The sequence below is a fragment of the Metarhizium robertsii genome, assembly GCF_000187425.2.
Source record: "Metarhizium robertsii ARSEF 23 chromosome Unknown MAA_Scf_8, whole genome shotgun sequence".
NCBI lineage: Eukaryota > Fungi > Ascomycota > Sordariomycetes > Hypocreales > Clavicipitaceae > Metarhizium > Metarhizium robertsii.
Window position 1 is genome coordinate 1,110,054 of NW_011942226.1, and position 26,576 is coordinate 1,136,629.

Below are 26,576 nucleotides of genomic sequence, written 5' to 3' on the forward strand. Positions count from 1 at the left end.
TGCATGATGACATCCGAGCCACCTATTGGTTTTCGCCCTCGTCTGACTGGCTCGGGTAAGCTCAAGGCCATGCCGTTGGGATCTAAGACAGCTTCCCTGATCTGCCATTCTCCACACCACAGCGACGGATTATTCCACAGCAGGCGTATCGCGCAAAGACTATAGCACGGAGGGCGGAGTGGTTCAATGTTGCCATGGATTGCCTTCCGGGCACTGCGACGCCCTCGACCGCCGACCCGTGTGGCCGTGTTGCTGACTTTGGGAGAACGCCGGCTCTTGCACTTTTTAAGGTTCATCCTTCCAGCCGTTCCTTCCTGTCGTTGGCATTTAGCCTCGTATTTAAACCTCGACTACTCCGTGCTCTCCTCTTGCTTCGGGAACTCCATCTTTTCCATCAAGCTGCTGAACCATCCAAAATATCGCATTCCGACAGTCGAGCTTGGGCAACCACCCTGCATAAAGCGCAGCGAGAGATACACGCATCCACCCATCGCCGAATCGCACCTCGTCTTGGTCGGTATTCTTCTGCCTTGGCCAAGCTATCTTGGAAGCGTGCCCCATCCAAGCCAAGGTCAGTCACTGCATTTCCTGGTATCAAACTTGACCCTATTGTCCTGCCACACCCGGCCATAAGTATACAAACTAGTAGTTGCATACACGACGCAAATCAGCATGCGTCGTCCCCATCAGTCAGGCGCACCCAGAACAGGGGGCGAGTTTAGTTACAAGGAGCAGAGAACCACATCCCCACGGATTTCCACTTTCACCCCCAAAAGCCCGCCCTCGGGTCTCGGCTATTGCGCATGGTGATGAAGACAAAGTTCTTGTATAAGTGGCTCGGCTGTCCTAGTAAATGGGATGGAAGAGCCGGGCATTCTTTTTTTCTTTGGGTTCATCCTCGCGTTGGCGCACTTCATCTCAGGAGAATAATACAACATGATCGTCTTGTCGAATTTGGCATCTATGATCTCCTGGACTGACACAAAGAATGGCCAGTATTCCCGTTACTCAAACGACATTCCAGAAATGGCCGAAGCAGTTCCTATCCCCGAGCCACCTGGCCTGCCATTGATCGGCAACCTCGGCGAATTCTCGTCTACTCCATTACAGGACCTCAAACGGCTGGCAGACACATATGGTGCGTTTAGTTCCCTGAATCTTTCTGCGATTTGGTCAAAAATTACACCATTTCTGGATTCCGCATTCTAAATTTTTAATCACAGGTGGAATCTTTAGACTTCACTTGGGCACTCGGCCCGTCGTCTTTTGCTCCACAAATGAGCTTGTTAATGAGCTGTGTGACGAGAAGCGGTTTCACAAGAGTTTGCAGTCAGCTTTAAGAGTAAGCCAATTACCTTCTTGGACCAGCTTGCCATCTGTCATACTTCCTCTCTTCATAATTAGAGACATAGGCTAACCATTGGACAAGATTGTTCGAGAAGGCGTTCATGATGGCTTATTCACCGTAAGTACCATCAAGCTCTAGCATTGAACCTCAAGTCTGAGTTTTCACATTTTGCAGGCCCACGATGATGAGCCCAACTGGGGCAAGGCACACCGAGTTCTTATTCCAGCTTTCGGCCCCCTTTCTATTCGAGGCATGTTTGACGAAATGCACGATATTGCTACCCAGCTCTGCATGAAGTTTGCTCGTCACGGCCCTCACAGCTCCATCAACGCTTCAGATGATTTCACTCGTCTAGCCCTCGACACTTTGGCTCTATGTGCCATGGACTTCCGTTTCAACTCATACTACAGTGAAGAGCTGCACCCATTCATTAGCGCCATGGGCAGCTTTCTTGTAGAGGCTGGTCGTCGCAACAAACGGCCTGCATTTGCCCCCAACTTTCTCTATCGAGCCGCAAACGAGAAGTTCTTCAATGATATCGCCATCATGAGAGATACAGCCGACGAAGTCGTATCTAACCGAAAGAAGAACCCCAGTGACAGAAAGGATCTTCTAAATGCTATGTTGAACGGTGTTGATCCGACCACGCATGAGAAGCTGAGCGATGAGAACATTACTGACCAGCTCATCACCTTCCTTATCGCTGGCCACGAGACAACCTCCAGCTTGCTTTCGTTTTCTTTTTATTACTTGTTAAAGAACCCTTCAACATATCAGAAGGTTCAGCAAGAAGTCGATCAAGTTATTGGCCGTCAGAAAATCAAGGTCGACCACCTCACCAAATTGCCATATACTGCCTCAGTATGTAGCCCATGCATCGCAAACTTCTGCCCCTCCTTTTGACCGTTGTAGTATTTCTTACTTTTCATCCCAGGTACTTAGAGAAACCCTGAGACTGAGCTCGGGCATTCCTGGCTTTTCTGTCGAAGCATACGAAGACACTCTGCTCGCGGGCAAGTTCCTTGTCCGCAAGGGCGAACCCATTACTGCATTTTTGACCAAAGCCCATGTGGACCCTGTTGTCTTTGGAGAAGATGCTACGGAATTTAAACCAGAACGCATGTCTGATGAAAACTTTGAACGGCTGAATAAGGAGTTCCCAAATTGCTGGAAGCCTTTTGGCAACGGAAAGCGTGCCTGTATTGGCCGACCGTTCGCCTGGCAAGAAGCTTTGCTATGCATGGCTATGCTTTTCCAGAACTTCAATTTCACCATGGCCGATCCAAGCTACAATCTCGAAGTCCAAGAAACCATGACTATCAAGCCGAAAGCTTTCTACATGAAAGCTAACTTGCGACATGAAATGACCCCAACGGAGCTAGAGCAAGCTCTTGCCGGAAAAGTTGGTGAGACAACACACCACGCTGCCGCTGTCAATGATGCAAAGGCATCTGGAAATTCTATCAAGGGCAAGCCCCTTGCCGTTTTCTATGGTTCCAACAGTGGTACCTGTGAGGCATTGGCTCAACGGGTAGCAGCAGATGCACCTCGCCATGGTTTCAGGGCCACCACGATCGCACCTCTGGATGATGCGAACCAGAAGGTACCCAAGGATCGCCCAGTTGTCATTATAACCGCTTCTTACGAGGGTCAACCGCCATCCAACGCCGCTCTCTTTGTCGCTTGGATTGAAAGCCTGAAGGGGAAAGAGATGGAGAATGTGGCATACACAGTCTTTGGCTGCGGCCATCATGATTGGGTTCAGACCTTCCACCGAATCCCCAAGCTTGTTGACAGCACGCTAGAGAAGCTTGGCGGAGACCGTATTCTTCCTCTAGCCACTACCGATGCTGCCGATCGAGACATGTTCAGCGACTTTGAAGCCTGGGAGGACAACTCCCTCTGGCCTGCACTCCAAGAGAAATACGGAGCCGAGGATAGTGCTGATGCTACAGGTGATGCTCTTTCAGTAGAGATATCGGTGCCCCGCAAGACTACCTTGAGACAAGATGTCGAAGAGGCCATTGTTATCTCCACGAAGACTCTTACCGATGCTGGCTCCATCAAGAAGCATATTGAAATTCAACTGCCCACCAATATGACGTACCGCGCGGGTGACTACCTCGCTGTCCTTCCTTTCAACCCCAAGAGCACAGTCTCGCGCGTCTTCAAGAGATTTCAGCTGTCATGGGATGCCATGCTGAAAATCCATTCGGAAAGGCCGACTAGCCTTCCTACCGAGGCTACTGTATCAGCTTCAGATGTTCTCGGGGCATACGTTGAGCTTAGCCAGCCGGCAACCAAGAGAGTAAGCTAACCATCGCGTGCATCCCTAACATGCTCAATGCTATACTAACCACCTGCAGAACCTCCAAACGCTCATAGAGGCTACCCAAGACAAGGATACCGTAGAGCAACTTAAGAAGCTCGCTGGTGATGATTATCAAGATAAAATTTCAAGCAAGCGGGTATCGATTCTTGACCTCCTGGAGAAATTCCCAGCCATTAGTCTTCCATTTGGAGCATTTTTGGGAATGCTACCACCGATGCGTGTCCGCCAATAGTAAGTTTCTCATGATAACATGACAAAATTAAACTCGAGGATGGCTAACAGATACGCCTTAGCTCCATCTCATCTTCCCCCTTGGCTGACACCACCAAGCTGACCCTGACGTACGGGGTGCTCGAACAGCCTGCGCTTTCTGGCCAGGGCTCGTACTATGGTGTTGCTAGTAACTTCCTCTCCTCACTCACAGCCGGAGAACGGCTTCACGTTGCTGTCAGACCCTCTCAGACCTTCCATCTACCCAGCGATGCGGAAAACACACCACTCATCTGCATTGGCGCCGGATCTGGTCTTGCCCCATTCCGCGGCTTCGTGCAGGAACGCGCCGCAATGATTGCAGCCGGAAGAAAGGTTGCTCCAGCGTTACTCTTCTTTGGCTGCCGCTCTCCCGAACAGGATGACCTGTACGCCGAGGACTTCGCTAACTGGGAGAAGCTCGGCGCCGTTGATGTCCGCCGCGCCTACTCCCGATCACCCAGTAACTCGAAAGACTGCAAATACGTGCAGCACCGCCTGTCTCAGGACCGCGAAGACATTATAAAGCTGTGGAAGGCTGGTGCCAAAATATATGTTTGCGGTAGCAAAGATGTGGGCAAGGCCGTGGAAGAAGTATTCCTCGATATGGTCCAAGAAGCTGGCAACAACACAACTCCCGAGAAGGCGAAGGAGTGGTTTGATAAACAGAGGAATGAGAGATATTTGACCGACGTTTTTGATTAACTAGTGTGACGATTGTGTTATTTGAATATTCAAATTGGAACGATTTATGAAAATGAACTGGCAAGGTTAATCAAGAGGGTAAAGTGAATAGTGTATGAGAAGAAAAATATTGATCCTTAAACTTGGCAGAACATATTTGGTAAAAGTAAATGGTTGTCACCTGAGGCTGCTATGAAAATTGTCCTTTGCTTTATAAGGAGCACTAGTTACATCTGATTATTCTGATTACTGCAATATTGGGTAGACAAATTCTGGCCACAACAATCATCACGTATGCAATATTGCCTCGTAAAGACTTCATGGTATTGTTTATGATTCAAGTAAATCAATTCAACAGGTATCTGAATGCCAACCAACAACGCCAGAGTATTCAAACCTCCAAACTGGATCAGTCTGGCCCACCTCACATAAATGCACACATGCCGCCATGACAAAACTCACTATCCCACCGCTCTACATTCCCATAGCCCGACATGGTATCAATTGTATCCCAACAGCAAAAAAGACGACATTTGCATCGCTCGTAATTTTGATGAACAAGCCCCACTACTTTAGTCCTGGAAGAACTTGATAATCTGTTGAAGATCCCGCAGACCGACACCGTGCTTCGGGTAGCAAATGTAGACTTCTTCGCCGAGAGCGCCGAATTTACTTCGGAAACCAGCCTTGCGACGGAGTCCCAGGCTATCCACAATGGAAGCGTAGGTAGTAGCCAGGAACCTGGCACGAATGCCATGAAGATGCTCTCCGGGAGTCAGCTTCTCGGAAACCCCGACGCCAAAGGTGACTTGACCTGTGATTGTGGACAGGGTGTACTCAATCAACACCTCAATGGCGCCGTTGACAGAACCAGGGAAGTCAAGAGCCCACTTGACTTGCCAGCCATGTTTGGGAGACAGTTTGGCCAAGACCACCATGGCCAGGACTTTGCCGTCCTTCTCGGCAGCATAGTAGCGGCGGTGCTCCATGTCGATCCAGGGGCGGACTTCAGTAAGGTGCACTTGCTTGCCCTTGCGGTTGGCCTTCCAGTTCACGATGGCTTCGTCTGCACGTCTGATGAAGTCGGCATCCGGCTTGACTTCGTGAATCTTGACACCCTCGCGCTCGACACGTCTGGCCTTGGGGCCACCGCCATTAATGGCGTGGTGCTTGGTGGCATCAACACGCTGTTCCTCAGTGCACGACAGAGTTCGCCAGCTCATCTGCTGAGCGAGAATTTTTTGAATCTCGTAGGAGACGAGCATCCATACGGGAGTAAGCTTGAGCTCAGAGAGAACAAACTTGACGAATGCTGCACAGACATCTTTGTACTGAGTCTTGTCACAGAGAGGATCTCCGGTGATCATGGCAAATTTATCCTGCTTGACGTAGCCAACGGCTGCACCACTTGGGTGTCTCCAGATCTTGAATCGTTCATCCAACCAAGAGGTGTTGGAAGCATCGCCATAGTTAGCAATAAGCTTCTCGACAGGTGGCATGGCACCATCTCGAAGAGGCTTGGTAGTATCTGCGTCTGGGTGAGGCAGACCGGGTGCTCGTTCGGGCAGTGACTTGGGGTCACGGTGGAATAGAGATGCATATCGGACATCACCTAGCTCAAGCATCCAAGCCACAATTCGCTCCAGGCCAAGACCAGCACCGGCATGAGGTGGTGCACCGAGGTCAAAGGCTGCAAGGTAGTCTTCCATGCCGTCTTCCGAAATGCCCACCGCCTGCATGTTCTCGCGAAGTTCAGCGGCATCGTGGATACGCTGGCCGCCAGAGCAGATTTCTTGTCCACGGATAAAGATATCGAACGACCTCGTCCAGAATGGGTTTTCAGGGTCCTTGTGCGTATAGAATGGGCGAGCGCTGGCTGGAAATTTGTCCAATACATAGTAGTCCGTGCCATACTTCTCCCGGACCAGTTCACCTAGTCGTATCTCGTCGGGGGTAGACAAGTCTTCCATTTCAACGTCACGGCCATCATCTCGCAGCATCTGAATGCCATCCTCAAAGTTGAGTATAAGAGTCTCTTCGAGCCACTTGAACTCTTTGCTTGGCCAACGCTTCTGAACTTCCTTGACTTCAGGCATGGCGTAAACAGAAGTGAAGACATTCTTCAAGAACTCGTCAATGACGCAAATAACTTCGTGATAGTCGTGTTCAATTGACATCTCGATATCGAGCCCAGTGTACTCTGTAAGATGGCGATGGGTGTTGGAGTTTTCGGCGCGAAAAACGGGGCCGACTTCATATACTCGGCCAAAGTCGGCTGATACCGCACTCTGTTTTGCTAGTTGAGGGCTTTGAGCCAAAAAAGCATTGCGTCCAAAGTAGTTGACTTTGAAAACAGCCGCACCACTTTCAGTAGCCGCGGGCTGGAGCTTGGGGGTGTTGATTTCGACAAAGCCCTGCTGCTCAAGGGTCTCACGAAACATGCGAGTCACCATGGAGCGGATCCGGAACAAGGCCTGGTTGGAGGGATGACGGAGGTCAAGGATTCGGGATGTCATGCGGTTGCGCAGCGTCTCGGGAGGTTTGTAGTTAGTGAATGGCGCTCCATGTGCTGCATTCACAAGATGTATAGAATGCACCTCAACCTCAACGCCCGAGTGTGTAGCGGAGCGGACGGCTTCGGGAGGCGCCTTGAGCACTCCATTGACCTGGACCAAGGACTCTGAGTTGAGCTTTTGTACCCATCGAACCATGTCGAGATATTCTCGAGAAAGCACGCCCTGAACGGTGTTTGTTTGGTCGCGGAAGAGGAGGAAGTCTAGATTCTTGGACAACTGTCGCTGAGTAGAAATTCTGGCTCGAAAATTCACCTCAGTCCCGAGAGGGAGCTTGTCCAGCTCGGCAATGGGGTTGAGCTCATAGGGATGGGTAGGCCAGTCGGCACTCATGCTCGTGCGGCCACTCTCCATGCTGGACCTACCTGAGTCCCCAGTGCGATCTGGGCTCGAGCGTTGAGATTTCTCGTTCAACTTGTCCAGCTCCTGCCGGTAGTTTGTCAAGCTGAGTTTCTCCATGCTGGAGCGGGCCGAGTCCCTGGCGACATCCACGGCACTGTCTGCCATTTTCGGGTGGTGCCTAGGACTGCCAAAGGCGCTTCCAGCAAACGTTGGAGTCGCAGGAACGGAAGGTGAGGTAGGTGCTGAATTCAACGGAGTTGATGACGTAGTCCAATGGGCCGAATAAGTCGCATCAGTGACGTCGCCACGTTTGTTCGGGCTGGCAGTGCGACTGCGCGACTGCGACCGCGACCGGGGTAGCCCGAAGGCTGATGCCAATAGGCTAGAAGCCCCAGGCATGATGACTAGGCGGATGTTCTCAATCTGTGTAGTCGGGTCGAGGATGTCCTTCTGCCGTCTTGATCGCGAGCTGTGTCGAGCCTGCTTGCGAGAGTGTTGAGTCTTGACGTCTTAAGACAGTGGCGGACCACAAGTTCCGGAGTCTGGCCCTGGCTGGCCCTGCACGTCACACTGCAGAATCCAGATGTCCTCGGCAGGGGGAGTCTGGATGACGTCCACGACGCACGGTGCGCGATGCGGCCCAGATGAGATGCTGCCGACAGGGGTGGGCTCAAGGCTCAAGGGCTAGCGTACGGTAGCTTCCGGTTGAGCCGAGCCTTTTCGTCGACGATCGAGCAGACAATACTTGGCCCTTTTGATGAATCGCCTCGAGATTGTTTCTCGCGGCACTGCGTTGATCCAATTCAACTGCAATTTGCCGTCTGCAGCCAGCGGGAGTGCCAGACAGCTGATGAGGCGGGTTGGCGAGTGATTGGTGAGACAGGCGACAGTGCAAGGGCCCGACGTAGCCAGAGCAGTGGGCTTGGTCGATGATATGAGACAAAGTGCCCGTCACTGAACAAGAATAATCAACAAGTCGTGAAGCTCGGGAAAAAGATGGGAAAAGGGGGAGAGCAGCTGCCGCGCCTCTTATCTTGTTCCAGAGCCGTCCTGTAGGGCTGGCGCCCATCAATCAAATAGGTAAGGATCGGATTATTCTCCCTCAGAGTCTGTGGGAAGAAGCCGTCGATTCCGTCCTTTTGCTGTCATACCCTCCCGGTCTTGGGCTGCCAACCGCTCCCCCGTGCGCACTTCGGCATGAGGAGACTCCGATGGGGCTGCTAAGTGGCCAACCAACTGCTCCGTACCTGGTTAATAACTGATTATGCTCGGCGCTCTCCTAGCTCTCTGTGATGGGTAATCCAGGGGTGCCTGATTACAGAAGACCAAGGTAATTGCCTGCAGGCAGAGAAGGGTTGTGAAGGGCCAGATTCTCAGCCATGACTAACCACGACAAACCACAACAAACCACAGGCGTCATGCTGATCGGTCTACACCGATGGGGGGCGCCACTTGAGTCTCTACCCCGTGTGCCCATTGCAAAATGAGGAGCGAGGAGCATGTCAGTCGAATTCTGGTAACCAGCGATACCGTCGCCCGCTGGCCTTTGTTCGGGGTTTGTCAAACTCCCGTATACCTAGGCCCGCGGTTGGACGGTTGGACCGTCGCCTCTGAAGCCCTGGTGGGGTAGCCAAAGTCTGTTCAGAACATGATGGAAGCTGAGGGGCCATTCAGGATGCGCGCATGGCGCCTCTCGTGATAGGGTGGACCCTCGATTTTTAAGCAAAGTTGGTTGGATCTGGCGCGACGTAGTACGGAGTACTGCGCTAGCATATCAAATAATTAACTTGTCTGGCGCCCAATTCCGCTAATGGTTGATAAGCTGGAACAAGGGACCCGAAAAGACGCTGCGGCAGCAATGTCTCCAGAAATTTGTTTGCGATTCTTGGTACATTTTCCAAGTCAGAGTAAAGCAAACACACTTATTCCCGTCGTACTTGCCCATCTGTCAATCGCACCTGGCTCTAATCGGAAACCCGATAGCAAGTCCAGGTGGAGGGGCACCTTTCTGACGTCAATATCGTGAGTGATTGGAAGCACAACGGAATATGGTGGGGGCCTGGCCGACCACTAAACTGGCGAGACCGGGGTGCAAGGGCAAGTCGATGTTCGGACCTGCCGGCAACGTCATTACTATGTAGTACAATGTAACTACGCCCCTGGCATGCTGGTTGAGAGAACAGGGAAGCAGCGAACTCGCTGCGCTGGTTCGAAACGACACTTGAATTGGAGGCAAGACCAGCGCTCTGTAGACGGTTGGCGGGGTCTTCCTCCTACTACCCGACGTATTGTACCTCCGGAAAGCGGCGCTTGTTCAAGTAACTATCGTCCCCTGCTGTTCCTCTACGTCTGCCAGGACCCGTCCTGATGCTCTTACTAAGAATATTCGCAGCGATTGCGCGTCGTCACCTCCTCTGAACACTTGCTAAGACGCAAAGCCCCGTTCCGAATCCGGTCTCTAGACTGAACAAATAGTTGCCATTGGCCCCCAAACCATGGTTCATCTAGTTGTGTCACTGAACTTATCCATTCCGTTATTCTTCCCACGTCCAACAGGAGAACCAGTATCGGTTGGCGTTTGCTTGCCCGTCGGTCGGTCGCTGCATGGCTGAGCGATTCGGGTGGAATTGTGATAGCCTGTCAAAGTCGCCTTCCCCCACACACGAATTGCAAGTCTGCTTCCGAGCCTTCCAGCAAGCTCCGGATTGGATCAAATGGACCATTCCCAACTCGAAAACGGACTGCTACAAGTGCCCGGCCAGCAGCTTCAGACGCGCGTGGACGCACTGAGACGTACCGTGACCTGTACAGGGACAACTTCAGCGCCAGCCACACTCGCCAACACATCAACTATCTCGACGAGGGCACCAAGCCCGGCAGTTTCGGACATTGGCCCAGACTACGAAAACCCTCTCGAGGCTAGTTCACGATGGTACCTGCAAGCCAAAGCCCAAACAGTGCGCTACGCTGCGAGCCTGGGTTTCAGCATTCACAACCGTTCAGATCCGCCCGCGCCATATCATTCACGAGAGATCTGGCTTGATTCAACCTTGTCCCAATGGAAGGGTCGGAAGAAGATCAAGGTAGAGGTGTGGAACCCTCCAAGGATCTCTGTCGGGCCACGTGCCGCCGTCATCAACTTGCACGGCGGTGGATGGATTCTTGGCCAAGGCACCGACGATGCAAGATGGGCAGGTGCGGTCGTGTGTGATGTTGATGCCGTAGTCTTCACCGTCAACTACCGGCTCGCCCCCAGCTACCCTTTCCCAACCCCAATGGAAGACTGCGTGGATGCCGTCCTACAAATTGCGTCTAGGGCGTCCGAGTTTGGCATCGACCCGGACCGCATCGTCTTGTCTGGATTCTCCGCAGGAGCAACCAATGCCCTCACCAGTTGGATCGTCTTGCAAGACCCGTCTCCATGGAATTATCAGTTTCCAAGCCCACCCCCGTCCATCCTCGGCCTCGTTCTCTTCTATCCCACACTGGATGTCACAATTACTCGCCCTGGGAAGCGGCAGACATGCAATCGGCCAGAACGCACCCTGTCCCCCGGAATGACAGATCTTATAGACGCCTCCTATTTTTTCCCACCAATTCCGCGAGAGAAGCGGACCGATCCTAGAATGTCTCCGGGCCTTATGTCAGATGACCTTGTGAAGAAGTTGCCTCATTTTCATATGATATTGTGTGAGTACGACATGCTATTAGCCGAGGGTATTCGATTCGCAGAGCGACTGGACCAGCATGATATGCCGTTTACACTTCGCATTGTGGAAGGAGAGGGACATGCTTGGGATAAACCTCCGCCAATGGCCCCAAAGGAAAGCGTCTTTGTTGAATATGCCAAGGCAACGGAGAGTATTGCCCGTTGGCTGGGTCGAGATTACGAGACAGATAAAGAGTCTACAAGTTCGATGCGGACTAGACGACCGCGATTTAGACGGCCTAGACATTTGTCGATTAGATCAAGGTCAGTGCGGTAGCTGGAGAGTTGGGCACAGTGTTGCACCGGGCGTATATGGTATCAACATTGTGCGATATAGAGCATTGCATACTGTAAATATAATGAATAACACGCAAGATATGATCATGACGGGCCACCAGTAACGGATTTGGCGTTGCATTGCAATAGGAATCAAGTCCGGGGGAATTTCGTCGGCTCCTCTATTTAGTATGCTGGAATACCATGGAGGAAAATCAAAATGGTGCTGATAAATTAATTACTCATGCAGGAAAATAACAAAAAATATGGTATCATTTACGCAGGCAGCTCCATGTTCCTCACATCACGACCAAAATAATCCTTCTTCATACCCATGAGCTTCAGGTATCCCCACGTCATCCATTCCATAACGAAACCACTCATCCAGGCCTTGGGGACAGGGGCGTTCCACCTCGCCATAGTCTCCTTGTACGTCTCTTGAATATCTGGTCGTCGAAGAGTCTCGTAATCCCTAAACAGCGTGGGAATATCTCTCGTTGCTCGCCGACTCAGCACGCGGGCCAATAGAACGCCGTCTTCGATGGCGACGCCCGTTGCTTCACCTTGGGGCGGCATCTGGAACCTGTTAGGCTACTGGGTATTATATGAACAACGAGTGTTGATGGTCAGTGGGAGACGCCGCGTTGGCCCCTCACACTTGTGAGAAGATAAAAACAAAGAAACAAATAAATAATTGACCTGCTCAGACGGCCAAAGTGGCGACTTACAGCATGTGCAGCGTCTCCAATGACGATCGCCCTCCCCTTGCACCAATCCCCTTCTTGCGGGAGCATATAGACTGGAAAAAAGAACCACTCCTCGCACAGGTCGATAATCTCGCCGAGACACTTGAGCGCGCCGCCCTGAAACGTGCCCCGTATACTCCTCTTGATGCCTTCCTTGTCGGCGCCGTGAACAGACCAGCCCTCTCTCGCGTCTTCCTTTTCCGTCATGGGATTCACGAATGCAAGATACAGCTTCTCGTGGGACGGCTCGTAATACGTCAACAGGAGCGCCTCGTTGCCCTTTGTTACGAGGGTCGTGTCCGTGATGAGGGGGCATCCGTCGGCGCGAACCCACGACTTCACGAGCTCGGACGGGTTGGCGCCGTTCTTGCGCAGGTCCGCGTAGCCGTAGGTGGTGCATTTCCCAGAGTAAGTCTTTTTGCGGCCCGGCTCGACGAGGGCGTTGCGCACCTGGGAGTGGATTCCGTCGCAGCCTATGATGACATCTGCCTCTAGAGTGTGTTTGCCGGGGGATGCACCCGTCTTGACATAGGTGATTTCGAGGCCGCCGTTGTCCATGGAGCCGAATTCCCTCATTTCGTTGATCTTGGCGTCGTATATGATGTCTACCCTGGGGTCTTGATTCCCCGTTGATAGCTCGTAGATGGCATCTCTGAGGGCCTCGACGAGGAGTTGTCTCTGGGCTCTGATGGCATCAACGTCTGGCCATAGACGCCCTAGCAAGCCTCCTGTCCTGTGGGCGACAAGTTCAATGGCCGAGACGGTCGAGGCCTGGGGCCGAAGCTTGCCCCCGGCGCCGAGCCAGTCTAGATACCGAAGGGCGAGGGGCGTAAGATTGACGGCACCGCCGAGTGTTTGAACGCCATCCCGGAGCTCGAGGACGGTGATGTGTAAGGGCGATGATGAGACGGGCGGTTGTTTGGCGAGTGCCAGGGCAGTGGATAGGCCTGCTGGGCCGGCGCCCACGATGACGATGTGGAATGGCTTCGACATTGGTACGACTTGCTATTTTAATTTTGACGAGCTTGCGTATGTGTAAACTTGAAGGTCGTGTTGTCTAACCGGAGGGGCGGGAGGGGAGATGGCACGGATGGTCTGACGATGACAACTGCAAAGGACCGTTTCGTTCTCTAGAATCGTATCTTGCGGCCGAACGGAATATATATAGTTGTCGTCAGTCAGGACGCCCTCGCTCCAAGTCGACAAACTCAGTGACGTTTTTCTACACGCGGCACCGCAATCGTGAAGATGTATGTCATATAACAGCCCCCTCCTGCCAACAAGGATCGTCATTGCGACGAATGCGACGAACCGATACGGAGTAGAGTCGGCATGTCGTTTGGGTCGTGCTTACGTCCGGCTCTCGCCAGTCTCAAGCCAGACCAGTCTTTTCGTCGGATTCACATACATCTGATTGGTGCACGAAACCGGCATGGCGCTTCGAGACAACAAGCTGTACTCCGTATGTGCATAAAGTACATGGACGCTTCACGCTTCAGCCTCTGCGCCAGTGCGCCACCACTCATTCCGTGCCACGGCTGACCTGTTCAAAGTCAGGCCCTGGACGAAAGAGGAAGTTTTTGCGTCGGGTTATGCGTCCATCAATGCAATAGTCATGCATTTCCCTGCCAGTAGATGACACCACATACTACTTACCCTTTTCATCATATACATTTCGCGGATCATTTAATTACTTGAAGCCATACTCCGTAGGCTATACAGCACTAATATATCGCGGTATGGATTTTCTCCCCGTCAATCATGATACTCAAGACGTTATCGACACGATATTGGCCCCCTTGGGCTCTTTTAATACTAGAAGAGAGCCGGGTCATTCATCATGCAAGCGATTCTTCTTTCTTTTAATTTCAAGGTTTCAGTGTACTGACCCAGAGTTAGAAAGTGCCATACTGATATCTGTAGACCACGGTAGGCTGCTGAACAAATGGCACACGGACTAGCTGCACCTGTATGAATGATCGAAATGTTTCATGAGATCAAAATGAAGTATCAGATGCGTGCGGATGCCTTGGATATATCTGACTGCACTGTATATCATGGGGCCGACAATGATGAAACCGACTGTGCAGTTACCCCTGGATTGCTGGAACAGCCGGCAATGCATTTTCTGATCACCTGGAAAGTTTCGTAAAGCACCATGATTCATGAGGCGCCTCGGATACAGCAAGAAGACTGGTCTTATAGTGATAGATATAGCTGCATCTCGCTCAGCTACAAAATGGCAGGTCTGAAGATGATATGTGCTCCCCCAGCCATGGCCCGTTAAAAAAAACTACCAAGACGAAGTCCGTACACCGTAATGCGTTTATAAATTTCGTATATCGTTCGAATGCAACATAAAATAGCCACAGCCATCATTTAGTGTCGCTTCTCAGCCAAATCTACCACTTGGCATCCTTGCTGTCCAAGAAACCCTTCAGAATACCAACAACCTTCTCCAACGCAGCCAAGTAAACACGCAGATCATCCTGAACTTTGCCGGAATCCTGGCCAAGCTTGGCGTAAAAGTCCTTGCGGTAGGGGCAGGCGCTCATGGCAGCGCTGAAGACAGGCTTGACGAGAAAGCTGTGGTGAGGCTTCAGGGTCTGACCATAGGCACCACGGAAGGAATCAGCGAGTTCCTCAGAGGGCTTGGCGACATTGGAGCTGAGGGCGATGCAGGTGAAATCAAGACCACTTGTATTCATTAGCTTTTGGACTAGTTCTTGGTCGGGTATAAGGGGAAAGCTGTACCGGACAAGCCAGAGCAGACCTTCGGTGGCAGTGTGCTTCTTGGTCTTGAGCTCGTTTCGGCAAAGATCCTGGATGTTTTCAGACTCGGCGGGGGCAGCGAGCTGGCGCTCACGAAGTTTCTATAGACAATCAGCCTTGGTTCTGGGCAGATTGGCCATGGCTGCACGAATTTCGTACCTTGACGTTGCCGAGCATGTCGGACTTGACGGGGGAAAAGGCAACGGAGCCCATGACATCTGGACGAGTCAGCTATGCTTTCCCATGCATCATTTCTTCTCCCATGAACGAATATCATACCGAACATGGTGGTCAGCGACTCGGCGGCATCGAGAAACTCGGTGGTAGAGATTGCATTGCCCTTATCAGCGTCGATGGGAACATCGACAAACGACCGCCGAAAGGTCTGAACGATGGTGCCACCGGGGGGGATAACAGGGGCAGACATGATGAGGCTGTTGTGTGTTCGGAAATGACTTGAGAAGAGACAAAAAGCAACGATTGGAAAGTAAACAAAAAGGGCGGTATTCGGGGTGCGAGGCGGTCAAGGATCAAGCGACGGAAGTCGAGATGTCCTCGCTGAAGAGCTGTCGTGCTGGTCGGATGGTTTTTGGTGGGGTAATAGATGGGGCAGGGGGCCAGGGGCAAACGAGGGGTCAAGTCAACATTGAGAGGAGGTTGCGCGGGAGGGGCCCTCCCTCTGGCCTCCAAGGGACAAAACGTCTGGTTGGGAATATTCATGAACCATTGACCAGACGTCAGCATCAGCAAGACCTCAAACCAAAGGCTGCTCCTGTGCTGACGCTGCACTTCATGGTGTGCTGACCTTGGACTCCTGCCCTGAATGCCAATGCTCCAACATGAATGCTATTCTTGTCTCACAGTGCTGAACCCCGGTCGAGCCCCACCAGCTCGCATCCGTTTTTGGATGGCAAAAAGATGCATCACAGCTGAGGCCATGGGCTACCACCAAGTACTTACGGAGGATGGAGTAGCCTGAGCACTGCGAACTTGACCCAAGGGTTCTCCTGAGATCTGCGCTGCAGAGCAATAATACCTGTTTACACCAGCTCCAGACATGGACGCGACAACTACCGGGTTGTGGGCTGAAATGAATTATTACGTCCTGCAACGACGCGGCCGACAAAGCTCAACGCCGCTGAAGGCGCTTGGCTTCTGTTCAATTGACACGCGTCTCCCGGTGGAGGGAGCCATCGAGCACACCAGACACCTCATGGTTGAAAATAAAGTTCACAGGCAGGCTAACCACCCTTTGAACCGCCTATGCGCATGAACCACTTGATTTGCATCGGCGTGGATTGACGTCACTTTTCCCAGCCGCCGTCGTGGTCAGTCTGTGAGACTCGCCTGGGCACTTGAACTGAACACCCCACTTCCCAGTATCTACCTGTGCAGTTGCTGCGTCGCTCCTCCCAGACTTGAGCAATTGGCTTTTTTGCTCCCCTCTGTTCAGAACCCCTTCCGTTTACTTCTTCTGCCATAGCATTTTGTTACAACAATCTCAACTTATTTCGCGAAGAGGCAAACCCCTTTAACTTTGACTACCTCTTGACTCGTCCATCCCGAGTCAACGGGTTGCTCTTTGCTTGTGCCGCCCACGCCAGCTTGCGCCAGCTCCCCACTACCAACGCTCCCGGTGCTTCATTGCAACAATGGGCGGCACCGACGACGTCAAGGACGGCAAGCCTGCCATGGAGAAGCAAGAAACTTCAGGCAGCCAGGGCGGCTTCTCTGGGTTTATGGACGACCTGAAGGAGAAATTCAGCGAGTCCAAGCTTCACGATGCAAAGGTCGCCTTAATTCACAAAAAGTACGTCATCGGGCCTCGCCATCGACAGACCTGCGATTATCCTCGGACGCCGAGATAGCCCAACAGCTGACACTTGCTTTTCAATAGACATCAGATTGGTAAATTTGGAAATTTGGTATGTTCATGAAAGGCTCCTTTATGGATTTTTCTTGTTTTAAAGTAGTCTTGGTCCTGACCTGCGATGTCAGTTCAATAAGGACCATCGCCATGATGAAGAGCATGAGCAGCGATGCGACGCGAAACGTTCTGCTATTTGCGAGCAACACAGATTTCAATCCTTCTTCCCTGAACGTGACGGAAACCTAATCAAGTGGTACGTCGACGGCTGCGACTATTTTTGGGCTGTCTCTGTAGCCCTCGAGCAGGCCCAAGAGTCGATTTACATTTGCGACTGGTGGCTGTCACCGGAACTCTTCCTGCGACGACCTCCTTACCATAAGCAGGATTTCCGACTAGACCAAATTATTAAAAGAAGAGCCGAAGCTGGAGTTAAAATTTACGTGGCTGTCTATAAAGAAGTTGAGGCCGCGCTGACATGCAATTCCCGCCATACAAAACATGCTCTGGATGCGCTTTGCCCAGAGGGAACGCCAGGTCACGGCAATATTCGCGTTATGAGGCACCCTGATCACAATGTCTTTGAGAATGCGGCCGACATGACCATGTACTGGGCCCACCACGAAAAATTCATCGTTATTGACTACTCTATGGCCTTTATTGGCGGCCTGGACCTGTGCTTTGGTCGCTGGGACGCTCGCCAGCACCCACTGTCTGATGTGCACCCAGAAGGTGTCTCGGAGGAAATCTGGCCTGGACAGGACTTCAATAACAATCGCATCATGGACTTCCAAAAGGTCGCCGACTGGGAACAAAACGAGTTGAGCAAGGCCGAATATGGTCGTATGCCATGGCACGACGTCTCCATGGCCCTTATTGGCCCTTGCGTGTACGACATTGCTGAACACTTTGTTCTTCGCTGGAACTTCATCAAGAGAGACAAGTACAAGCGAGATGCGCGTTACGATTGGATAATGCTGGAAGGCCGGGAGGGCGAGGATGAGGACTTGGTAGGTGTCCAGCGGCCTAAGCATCCTGTTGGTGACTACCTCAAACACCCAATCTCGCCTTTAAGCACCAAGAATCTTGACAACAGAGGAACTGTTCGTGCGCAACTTGTGCGATCCAGTGCGGACTGGTCCAGCGGAATCTTGAAGGATCATTCCATCCAAAATGCCTACTGCGAGGTAATTCGCAAAGCTGAACACTATGTGTATATCGAGAATCAGTTTTTCATCACCGCCACCGGTGACCAGCAGTCACCTATCCACAATACCATCGGACGAGCCATGGTAGATGCCGTAGTCCGTGCAGCTAAGGACGGTCGCAAATTCCGCATCATCGTTATTATTCCTGCCATTCCCGGATTTGCTGGTGATCTTCGAGAAAACGCTGCTTCCGGAACCCGAGCCATCATGGACTATCAATACAAGTCCATTTGTCGTGGCGAGAATTCCATCTTTGGCCAGATCAAGAAAGAGGGTGTTGATCCCACACAGCATATTTTCTTCTTCAATCTGCGATCTTATGACCGTCTCAATAAGACGCATGCCATCTGCGAGGCCGAAAAGAAAACCGGTATCAGTTACCAGCAAGTACAGCGTGCTGAAGCCGAGGAGATCATGGCTAGCGGTGTCCACGGGTACGAGGATAGTAGTTCAGACGAGGGCGAAGGCGGCAGCAGATTTCATGATTTGAACCCGAAACACAAGCATGATAGGGAGAAGCGGAAGGCCAACACGAGCAGCTCGCAACAAAAGGCTGCTGAAGATGCCCAGCGCGCTCGAGAGATTTTCGAGAAAGAGAAGCCGGAAGAGGAGGTCATCTCAGCAGCAAGTGTTGCGCATCATGCCATGAAGACTGAGTCTTCCCTACAGGACGAGCCTTGGGATAATCACGACGATGAAGAGTCTGAGATAAAAAACTGGATTCAAGAAGAGCTTTACGTTCACTCGAAGCTGCTCATTGCAGACGACCGTATCGTTATTTGCGGATCTAGCAACCTAAATGACAGAAGTCAGCTCGGCGACCACGACAGTGAACTCAGTATCGTGATGGAAGATACACGCAAGATACAAACCACTATGGATGGTAAACCATATGAAGCCGGCTATCACGCAGCCACTCTACGGAGATATCTCTGGCGGGAACATCTCGGCTTGCTGCCACCACAAGATCTCGACGCTAAGGACGATATTAACGCCCAACCCCCTACCGTTAATCCCGAAAATGATATCTATGATAATGATGAATCGTGGAATTTCGTGGCAGATCCACTCGCCGACCAACTTTGGGATACCTGGATGGGACAAGCACAGAAAAATACAAAGATATTCCGCAACGTATTCCACGCAGACCCTGATGACCACAGTATGTTCTTTGCAAAACCGCCCACAGCACTGTAGGCTCTTTTATGTTTCTAGGAGCTGCTACTAACCACTCACAGTCAAAACATTCGACGACTACGACCGCTACCTTCCTCCCAAAGGTGTTAAACAGGGCCACATCTATGATCAATTCATGCCTGCGGAGGAGGCACGCCAAAAGTTATCCCAGGTCAGGGGTCATTTGGTGTCTATGCCAATGATGTTTTTGCAGGATGCAGAGATGGCGGAGAGGGGGTTACAGGTGAATGCTTGGACGGAGAGCGTGTATACCTAGTGTTTCCGCCTTGTGAGTGGCTTGAGTATGGGGATAAAAAGTGTGTTTTTTTGGCAGATCTTTGCTAGGTCTCTGGGTATTTTTCAAACTATGTAGTTTCCTTGGATTCATGAAGTCTATTTACAGGTTATGCCGTAATGATAAATCACATGGTTTCATGCGAGATTCATGAACACAAAAACTTTGCTTGCGCCATGATAAGACGACAACAGCTTTTTTTCAGGCGACTTTTGCAATGATCCAATCAACAATACGTCTTCTACAGCCTCTTTCAACGAATAACACGCCAGGGAGAAGGGTCGCATCACGCCAGGCCTGCACGCTGACCCCCAGCATAAGCGCCTCACTGAGCCAATTGCGAGGCTGAACTGATGTGTTGCCAGGATGTAAGGTGCACCACGCGCATAAGAGCATTTACACAAGTACTTCGTAAATGGCATGGAGTATACGAGGGCAGTTCTCGAATGGTATGAGCGGTTGGGTTTATTGGCGGCAGTTGCGGATTCGGTGTTTCTTCTTACCTGTGATGGGATCGTTGGGCATGCGTAATCGAGGCTGACGCTGGCATGGTCGGCATGAAATACACACAACATATGGTGTGTACGTCATACATTATTCATAAGCGTGAAGTGAGGCGATGTTCCATAATGGTGGGATGTAGGCACGGGCGTGAGTGTTGGCGAAGCCATCTAGATCAATTGATGGGCCTGCCGATAGTGGCCGGGTCAAGTGTGAGGCTTCAACAGTACCGTATAACACCCAGGCGGTGGCCCCCATTCGGGCACGGAGGAGTATCAACGCTGATACAAAATTCGAGTCAGAAAGTTTCAGGCTCTGAGACAACCTCACTCGTGAGAGAATCCAGCACACCTTTACGTCGTCACCGCGAACAGCCCTGCATGGTGAAAGAGGTTGAAGTCTCGGCCTCCGGTGGACTGAACGTGTCCTTGCCAAGTCGTTGCACGCGTGTAAGCTAACGAACGTTTCAAGAGATGCCATTTTCCCAGTTCTGCTATCCAGAGACCATTGACGGAGCCCGGAACTATGCATGATGGGATTCTTCGCGTCTAATTTATTAGCCCGAGGCATGAAGTCGAAAGAAGGGCCGCACCTGAATTTTAATTTTCGGTTTGTTTGTTAAATTGCTCCTAAGCTATCATATTCTTTGTGGGGTTTGAATTGAAGTCGTCGATTTGGAGATTGAGTGAGGTTTGGACAGTCTGTGACTCTGTGCTTGGATGCCTATGATACGAGGGCAGCGAACCGGACAGTTCCGACTCTCGGCCCAAGAGCATGAGACTGTATGCCTTTATCGGTTTCGTTTCTTATTTTTGGTCGCTGCAGCTTGGGGGCAAGCGTCGACTCTTGCAACTCGGCCGCATACTGTACTCGTTGTAACTGAAAGGGCTGTAGCGTCACAATATAATTAAACACAAGAATTCAACGTAAAAGGCGGCTCGGATTCTTTGCCCACCGCGCAAATCGAAAATAATAATTTCAAATACTACTCAAAGATTTGGATGAGGTACATGAACAGTATGTGGCATGTTAATTGCTCGTGACTGTAATGTCTGGTGCATTTGTGACTCTTGAAGGCTTGCTGGGATGGATGCAATGGGCATTTCTGGTATGCAAGGAAAGTGCTCCTGTGGCTCTTTCCCAGTTGGAGTAGGCAATCTTGGGCCTGGATTTTATTCTACACGCTCTTCAACCGGCTTCTTGTCTCTGCTGTCAGGCAGACGTTCCAATCAACCCTGGTTTTACGCAAGCAGGAGACGTGAAGTGTATGAGGGCCAGGCCGTCCAAGACATGTCCAACCCAAGGCCTGTTGATGACGACTCCCCAGTGGCGCCTAACTACCTAGGTAGCCAGGCACCAGACGATCAGAGACTCAACACCGACTGAGGCCGATGAATATTCTCAAGCGCGGTAGTAGGTGTAGTAGGTGGCGGGAGGCACAGATGGACAGCACCGCGTCTTCGGGTCCATTCGCCAGTCTTCGGCGCATAAGCCAACCGGGGGCAGACGAACAGCCAACAGCCTCGTCACACCTGCAATAGCATCATCACCGTTGATCCCTGGCGGCTACGGCACCCAGTCTCCGTCTGTCGCGCTGTATCCACTCGGCTATCCAGACAACCAGACCCAAGTGTGGCGTGAGCTTGTTGTGGGCTTCTTGAGGTCGCAATGTAGCCTCAGAGTTGGGACAAGCTTGGAACTTGACCGTCAATCGGCCTCTCGAGACCTGCCCCAACCCAACCGGGCCTACATATGTCAAGCACGGCAGGCGGGTGTCAATAGCATACCTACATACGCACTGCAGCCGCCACTCTGCTATGCGCCGGGGCTAACGTGTCTGGCTGGTCTGGTGCGACTGGCACATTGGTTGGGCTCCTTTGTTCGTTAATCGCCTCTGCTGTGTTTCGACCATCTATGGCTAGTGTTCCCCCCAACACTTGGGTTGATTCTTGTTGAAAAAGGTACCATTGGACTCACTTCTACGTCAAATGGGAACTTTCAACTTTGACCCCTCCATCGCCTCGCGGCTGCGTCATAAAGCCGCCAGTCACCCTGCGTCGTCGTCCTCACCGTTGCACTTTTATTATAAGCAGGGAATATCTGGAGCTCGGGCAAGTGGACCCCGCTTTGTGTCTGGGCAAGTGGCACATAAACCATCAACGCATAACTACGTACATACCGTACTCCGACCTCACAAGTGCTACGGTTCTGTATCGCTACCGATCTCGCATTCGGCCGGCACGAAGGGGCCAAACACAACGTCTTAAATAGACAATATCCATCCGGCTTTCCCTGCCAAAACGCCCGCGCTCCTACGTGCACGCTTCGTCCCTCGCCCTACCACACACACCACGAGCTTGGCTGGCCGCATAACGGGCGACCTGCCGAACCTTTCAGCTCCCTGTCACACTCCAGCCCAACCGTTGTCGAATACGATCTTGCATACAAGTCTGGTGAGGCAGGTTGCTGCCGTAGCTACTCCTGTAGCTTCTGCTACTTTTGGGTCGGTCGTGGCTCGAGCTATCGTTTCTGCATAGCTTTTGTGGCATCGGAACGGCAATCCGCACGTGAAAGCAGACGGTTGACTGTCATCTGGATACCAATACTATCCGCCAGTCTTTGTTGTTTGAGGGTAGCAGACCTTCCTCCTCGACAAATCGTCCGGCTCCGTACCTTGCGTCGCACATTCCACATCCCACGCAGCAAGATGCCGCAATCACCCATGATCTCGGTGCCTCTAAAGGCCACCAATGAAATTGATTGGGTCTCACCTTTGAAAAATTATATACGTCAAAGCTATGGAGACGATCCCGAACGCTATGCTGAAGAATGCGCTACCCTTAATCGCTTGCGACAGGATATGCGAGGCGCCGGGAAGGAGAGCACATCGGGTCGCGATATGCTCTATCGATACTACGGCCAGCTCGAGCTGCTTGATTTGCGGTTTCCTGTTGATGAGCAGCATATCAAGATTGCGTTTACATGGTAAGAATTCTTGTACAACGCTCGTTCCGCTATGGGAGAGGGCAGGAGCATCAAGCTGATCCAACGCGACAGGTTCGACGCTTTCACGCACAAGTCAACCACACAATACTCCCTCGCATTCGAGAAAGCCTCCGTCATCTTCAATATTTCCGCCGTTCTATCATGTCATGCAGCATTTCAGAACCGAAGCGAGGACTCACCACTTAAAGTTGCATACCACTCCTTCCAGGCCTCGGCCGGAATGTTCACATATATCAACGATAACTTTCTCCACGCACCATCCTTTGATCTCAGCCGTGAAACCGTTAAGACATTGATACACATCATGCTAGCACAGGCCCAAGAAGTGTTCCTAGAGAAACAGATCGCTGATCACAAGAAGGTTGCCTTGCTTGCCAAGTTAGCTGCCCAATCCGGTTACCTTTATGGGCAAGCCATTGAGGGGGTCCAAGAAAACGTCAACAAGGCTATCTTTGAGAAGGTGTGGCTGACAATGGTCCAGGTATGGCAACTATAGGGGGTGGCGATTATATCTTTTCCTATTTCTTTGAGACTAATACCACGGTTGATACACAGATCAAAAGCAATCTGCTGAATTCTATGGCCCAATATTATCAGGGCCAGGCAGATGACGAAGCTCAACAGCATGGCAATGCTGTCGCACGGTTCGAGGTCGCAGAAAGACTTGCCAAAGAAGCCGAACGACTGTCACGAAACTTTCCAGCCACGGTGCCAGCCAACTCAAACCTCAGCGCTGAGTGTGGCGGCCTCCTACAAGAGCTTTCAAAGAGACAGCTGTCTAGTGTCCAAGATAGGCTTCGTGAAGCAGTAAAAGACAACGACTTCATCTATCACCAGACTGTGCCTGCTGAAGCCAGCCTAGCGGGTATTGCGAAGCTTCCAGCATCAAAACCCATTCCCGTGAGCGAGCTCTATGCCGGCCAGGATATGCAGCGCATTACGGGACCCGACCTGTTCGCCAAAATTGTACCTATGGCCGTAACTGAATCTGCAAGTCTGTACGACGAAGAAAAGGCCAAACTCATCCGAGCCGAGACTGAGAGGGTTGATGCCGCGAATGGAGAAATGGCAGCAAGCCTAGACTACTTACGTTTGCCAGGGGCACTTCAGGTGCTGAAAGGCGGTTTTGATCAAGACATCATCCCCGACGAAGATTTCCGCCAATGGTGTATCGATGTTGCCGATCATGAAGCGCCTGCTGAGATTTTCGACCTTTTGCGGAAAGAAAAGGAGACCATTGTCTCTTTATTAGACAATAGCTCCAAGCAGCTCGATTTGGAGGAGAGTGTCTGCGAGAAGATGCGGTCCAAATATGAAAACGAGTGGAGCCAACAGCCAAGTTCTCGATTAACGACAACTTTGAGATCAGACATTCGTAATTACCGGGAAGCTTTGGATGTGGCCATGAGAAGTGACAACCAACTTGCGGCGAAACTCCGGGAAAACGAAGTTGAATTTGATGAGATGCGACATGCCGCCCAGGAAGCAGATGTTGATCAGCTTTTCCGGAAAGCCATTACTCAAGCCCGCTCCAAGGGTAGTCATGCGTCAAGTCCCGCTCATGTCGAACCTAACCTCCTCGACGCGGATTTTGGCGAAAGCGGACCTAGTGTGATGGATCAAGTCAATATGGTTGAGGATATTCTCAAGAGGCTCAATCTCATAAAGCGAGAGCGTAACCAAGTCTTGAAGGATCTCAAGGAGAAGGTGAGCATAAGGCATAGAAATATGTATTGACAAGGCATCTGACACCTTACAGGTACACAACGATGATATTTCACAAGTTTTGATTTTGAACAAAAAGTCCATTTCCAACTACGAGACTCAGCTGTTTGAACAGGAATTAGAGAAATTTAGGCCACACCAGAACCGCTTATTGCAGGCCAATCATAAGCAATCGCAGCTGATGAAGGAATTGACAGCAACGTTTAACGCTCTGTTGCAAGATAAACGTGTAAGATCCGAGCAGAGCAAATATGAGGGTATGCAACGACAGAGGTCATCGGTTATCAACAAATACAAGCGAGCATACCAGGAGTTTTTGGATTTAGAGGCAGGGCTGCAAAGCGCGAAGAATTGGTATTCAGAAATGCGGGAAACTGTGGAAAGCTTGGAAAAGAACGTGCAGACGTTTGTTCACAACCGGAGAGCGGAGGGCGCGCAGCTACTCGACCGGATGGACCAAGACCGGTCTGCGAGCAAGAGCAACCAGGCTGAACTGGAGCAAGAACGTCTACGAGGCTTAATGGAGCGCATGTCTGTGGATCCGGCCAAAGCATCGCCTCAGACATCGACGTCTAATCGTCCGACGCCGGCACCGTTATTCCAGCCTGGACAGGGTCCTCGATATCCGCAAAACAACTTCCAGGGCCAATATCAGGTACCTACTTCGCCGCCTCCCAACCAAGCAACATATCCAGGGTATTCCAGCCCACCACCACAGAGCACGTTCTCGGCGCCTATGGCGTACAATCCGTCTCAATATGGCCGAACTCCAGGACCAACCTCACCACCCCCAAATCAGGCATCGTTTGCCGTGAATAGGATGCCACACTCGCCGCCCCCGACTCAAACTTCCTTTGGGCAGACTCACCAACACCAACCACATCAGACGTATGGAAACTACGGGGCATCCCAGGCGCAACAGCCGGCTGGTTACGTGCCTCCTGGATTTGTGCCTCCGCCGCCGCCGCCTGGTCCTCCGCCGCTGGGACCACAACAGACCTTTCACTATGATGGGCACAGCGGTCATCAGCAGGGTGCCCAGACGCGTGTGACGCAGCCAGAGCAACCCCACGATCCGTGGGCTGGACTGAATGCATGGAAATAATGAAAGAGAGGATTGGCAAAAAGCTGAGCGCTATTACGGAAAGGAAGTGCACGGGTGCGATTCATGCTTGGAGTTGAGATGAGCGGTCAAATAGCATTTGCAGATAAATGTACTGTGTACCTTGATCTATCTCTCTGCTTGTAAAGAGTTCCTGTCTAATGGCGGCAATAACTACACGACCACGAACTTTTGACAAAGCTCTTGCACTGGACCCAACCTGAACCAAGCCGATGGATGGAAGCGAGGGACCCCGCGCGTTGGTCGGAGCCGGTACGGAAAGGCATTTCCATCGGGTGGAGTGCCGAAACTAGATTAAATACATATCCACTCGCCATCCATTCAGCCGAAGTGCTCGCTGGCAATTCACATTTGTAATGTGGGATATGCGGCGTGTGCGCTAGTCGGCGAGACATGGCCGTGGGGACTGGTGCCGAGTCCATATGTACACGATACGGGGTAATTGAGGCATTGCGTCGAACCAGCCAATAAAGTCCGTCGGATAAACAAGCCTGCTCATGGATCGTCTCGGGTGACGGCTGAAGATTGTGGGGGGCCGGGGGCCATGGGCCATGGCGTCGACTGGTTCGTTGCGAGCTTCTTGGTTGTCTTCCGAGGTTGTCTCCGACCGGACGTCATCCATGTTATTTCCATCGGGTGGTACC

At 51.6% G+C, this 26,576-nt stretch overlaps 7 protein-coding genes across 7 annotated transcripts; 4 read left to right on the forward strand and 3 right to left on the reverse strand.

Moving 5' to 3' along the window:
* Positions 1-1,026: 1,026 nt before the first annotated feature.
* On the forward strand, positions 1,027-4,634 carry MAA_01124 (Cytochrome P450 CYP505A21; the record flags this gene model as incomplete). Its single annotated transcript, XM_007819122.2, has 7 exons — positions 1,027-1,138; positions 1,224-1,342; positions 1,430-1,465; positions 1,523-2,209; positions 2,283-3,656; positions 3,715-3,911; positions 3,974-4,634. The coding sequence occupies 7 exons, from the start codon at positions 1,027-1,029 to the stop codon at positions 4,632-4,634; spliced, it is 3,186 nt and encodes a 1,061-aa protein (XP_007817313.2).
* A 551-nt stretch (positions 4,635-5,185) lies between these two features.
* MAA_01125 (aspartate--tRNA ligase) lies at positions 5,186-7,927 on the reverse strand (the record flags this gene model as incomplete). The annotated part of the gene is made up of 1 exon (XM_007819123.1): positions 5,186-7,927. One exon carries the CDS (start codon positions 7,925-7,927, stop codon positions 5,186-5,188), a length of 2,742 nt encoding a protein of 913 aa, XP_007817314.1.
* Positions 7,928-10,242: 2,315 nt separating this feature from the next.
* Positions 10,243-11,514, forward strand: MAA_01126 (Alpha/beta hydrolase fold-3; the record flags this gene model as incomplete). The annotated part of the gene is made up of 1 exon (XM_007819124.1): positions 10,243-11,514. The coding sequence occupies one exon, from the start codon at positions 10,243-10,245 to the stop codon at positions 11,512-11,514; it is 1,272 nt and encodes a 423-aa protein (XP_007817315.1).
* A 275-nt stretch (positions 11,515-11,789) lies between these two features.
* On the reverse strand, positions 11,790-13,252 carry MAA_01127 (salicylate hydroxylase; the record flags this gene model as incomplete). The annotated part of the gene is made up of 2 exons (XM_007819125.1): positions 11,790-12,089; positions 12,242-13,252. The coding sequence occupies 2 exons, from the start codon at positions 13,250-13,252 to the stop codon at positions 11,790-11,792; spliced, it is 1,311 nt and encodes a 436-aa protein (XP_007817316.1).
* A 1,409-nt stretch (positions 13,253-14,661) lies between these two features.
* On the reverse strand, positions 14,662-15,458 carry MAA_01128 (EF-Hand 1, calcium-binding site; the record flags this gene model as incomplete). The annotated part of the gene is made up of 3 exons (XM_007819126.1): positions 14,662-15,132; positions 15,191-15,249; positions 15,311-15,458. The coding sequence occupies 3 exons, from the start codon at positions 15,456-15,458 to the stop codon at positions 14,662-14,664; spliced, it is 678 nt and encodes a 225-aa protein (XP_007817317.1).
* Positions 15,459-16,683: 1,225 nt separating this feature from the next.
* On the forward strand, positions 16,684-19,559 carry MAA_01129 (Phospholipase D; the record flags this gene model as incomplete). Its single annotated transcript, XM_007819127.2, has 4 exons — positions 16,684-16,841; positions 16,929-16,956; positions 17,030-19,268; positions 19,345-19,559. The coding sequence occupies 4 exons, from the start codon at positions 16,684-16,686 to the stop codon at positions 19,557-19,559; spliced, it is 2,640 nt and encodes an 879-aa protein (XP_007817318.2).
* A 3,226-nt stretch (positions 19,560-22,785) lies between these two features.
* On the forward strand, positions 22,786-25,914 carry MAA_01130 (vacuolar protein-sorting protein BRO1; the record flags this gene model as incomplete). Its single annotated transcript, XM_007819128.2, has 4 exons — positions 22,786-23,063; positions 23,136-23,565; positions 23,640-24,791; positions 24,844-25,914. The coding sequence occupies 4 exons, from the start codon at positions 22,786-22,788 to the stop codon at positions 25,912-25,914; spliced, it is 2,931 nt and encodes a 976-aa protein (XP_007817319.2).
* Between the last annotated feature and the right edge of the window lie 662 nt (positions 25,915-26,576).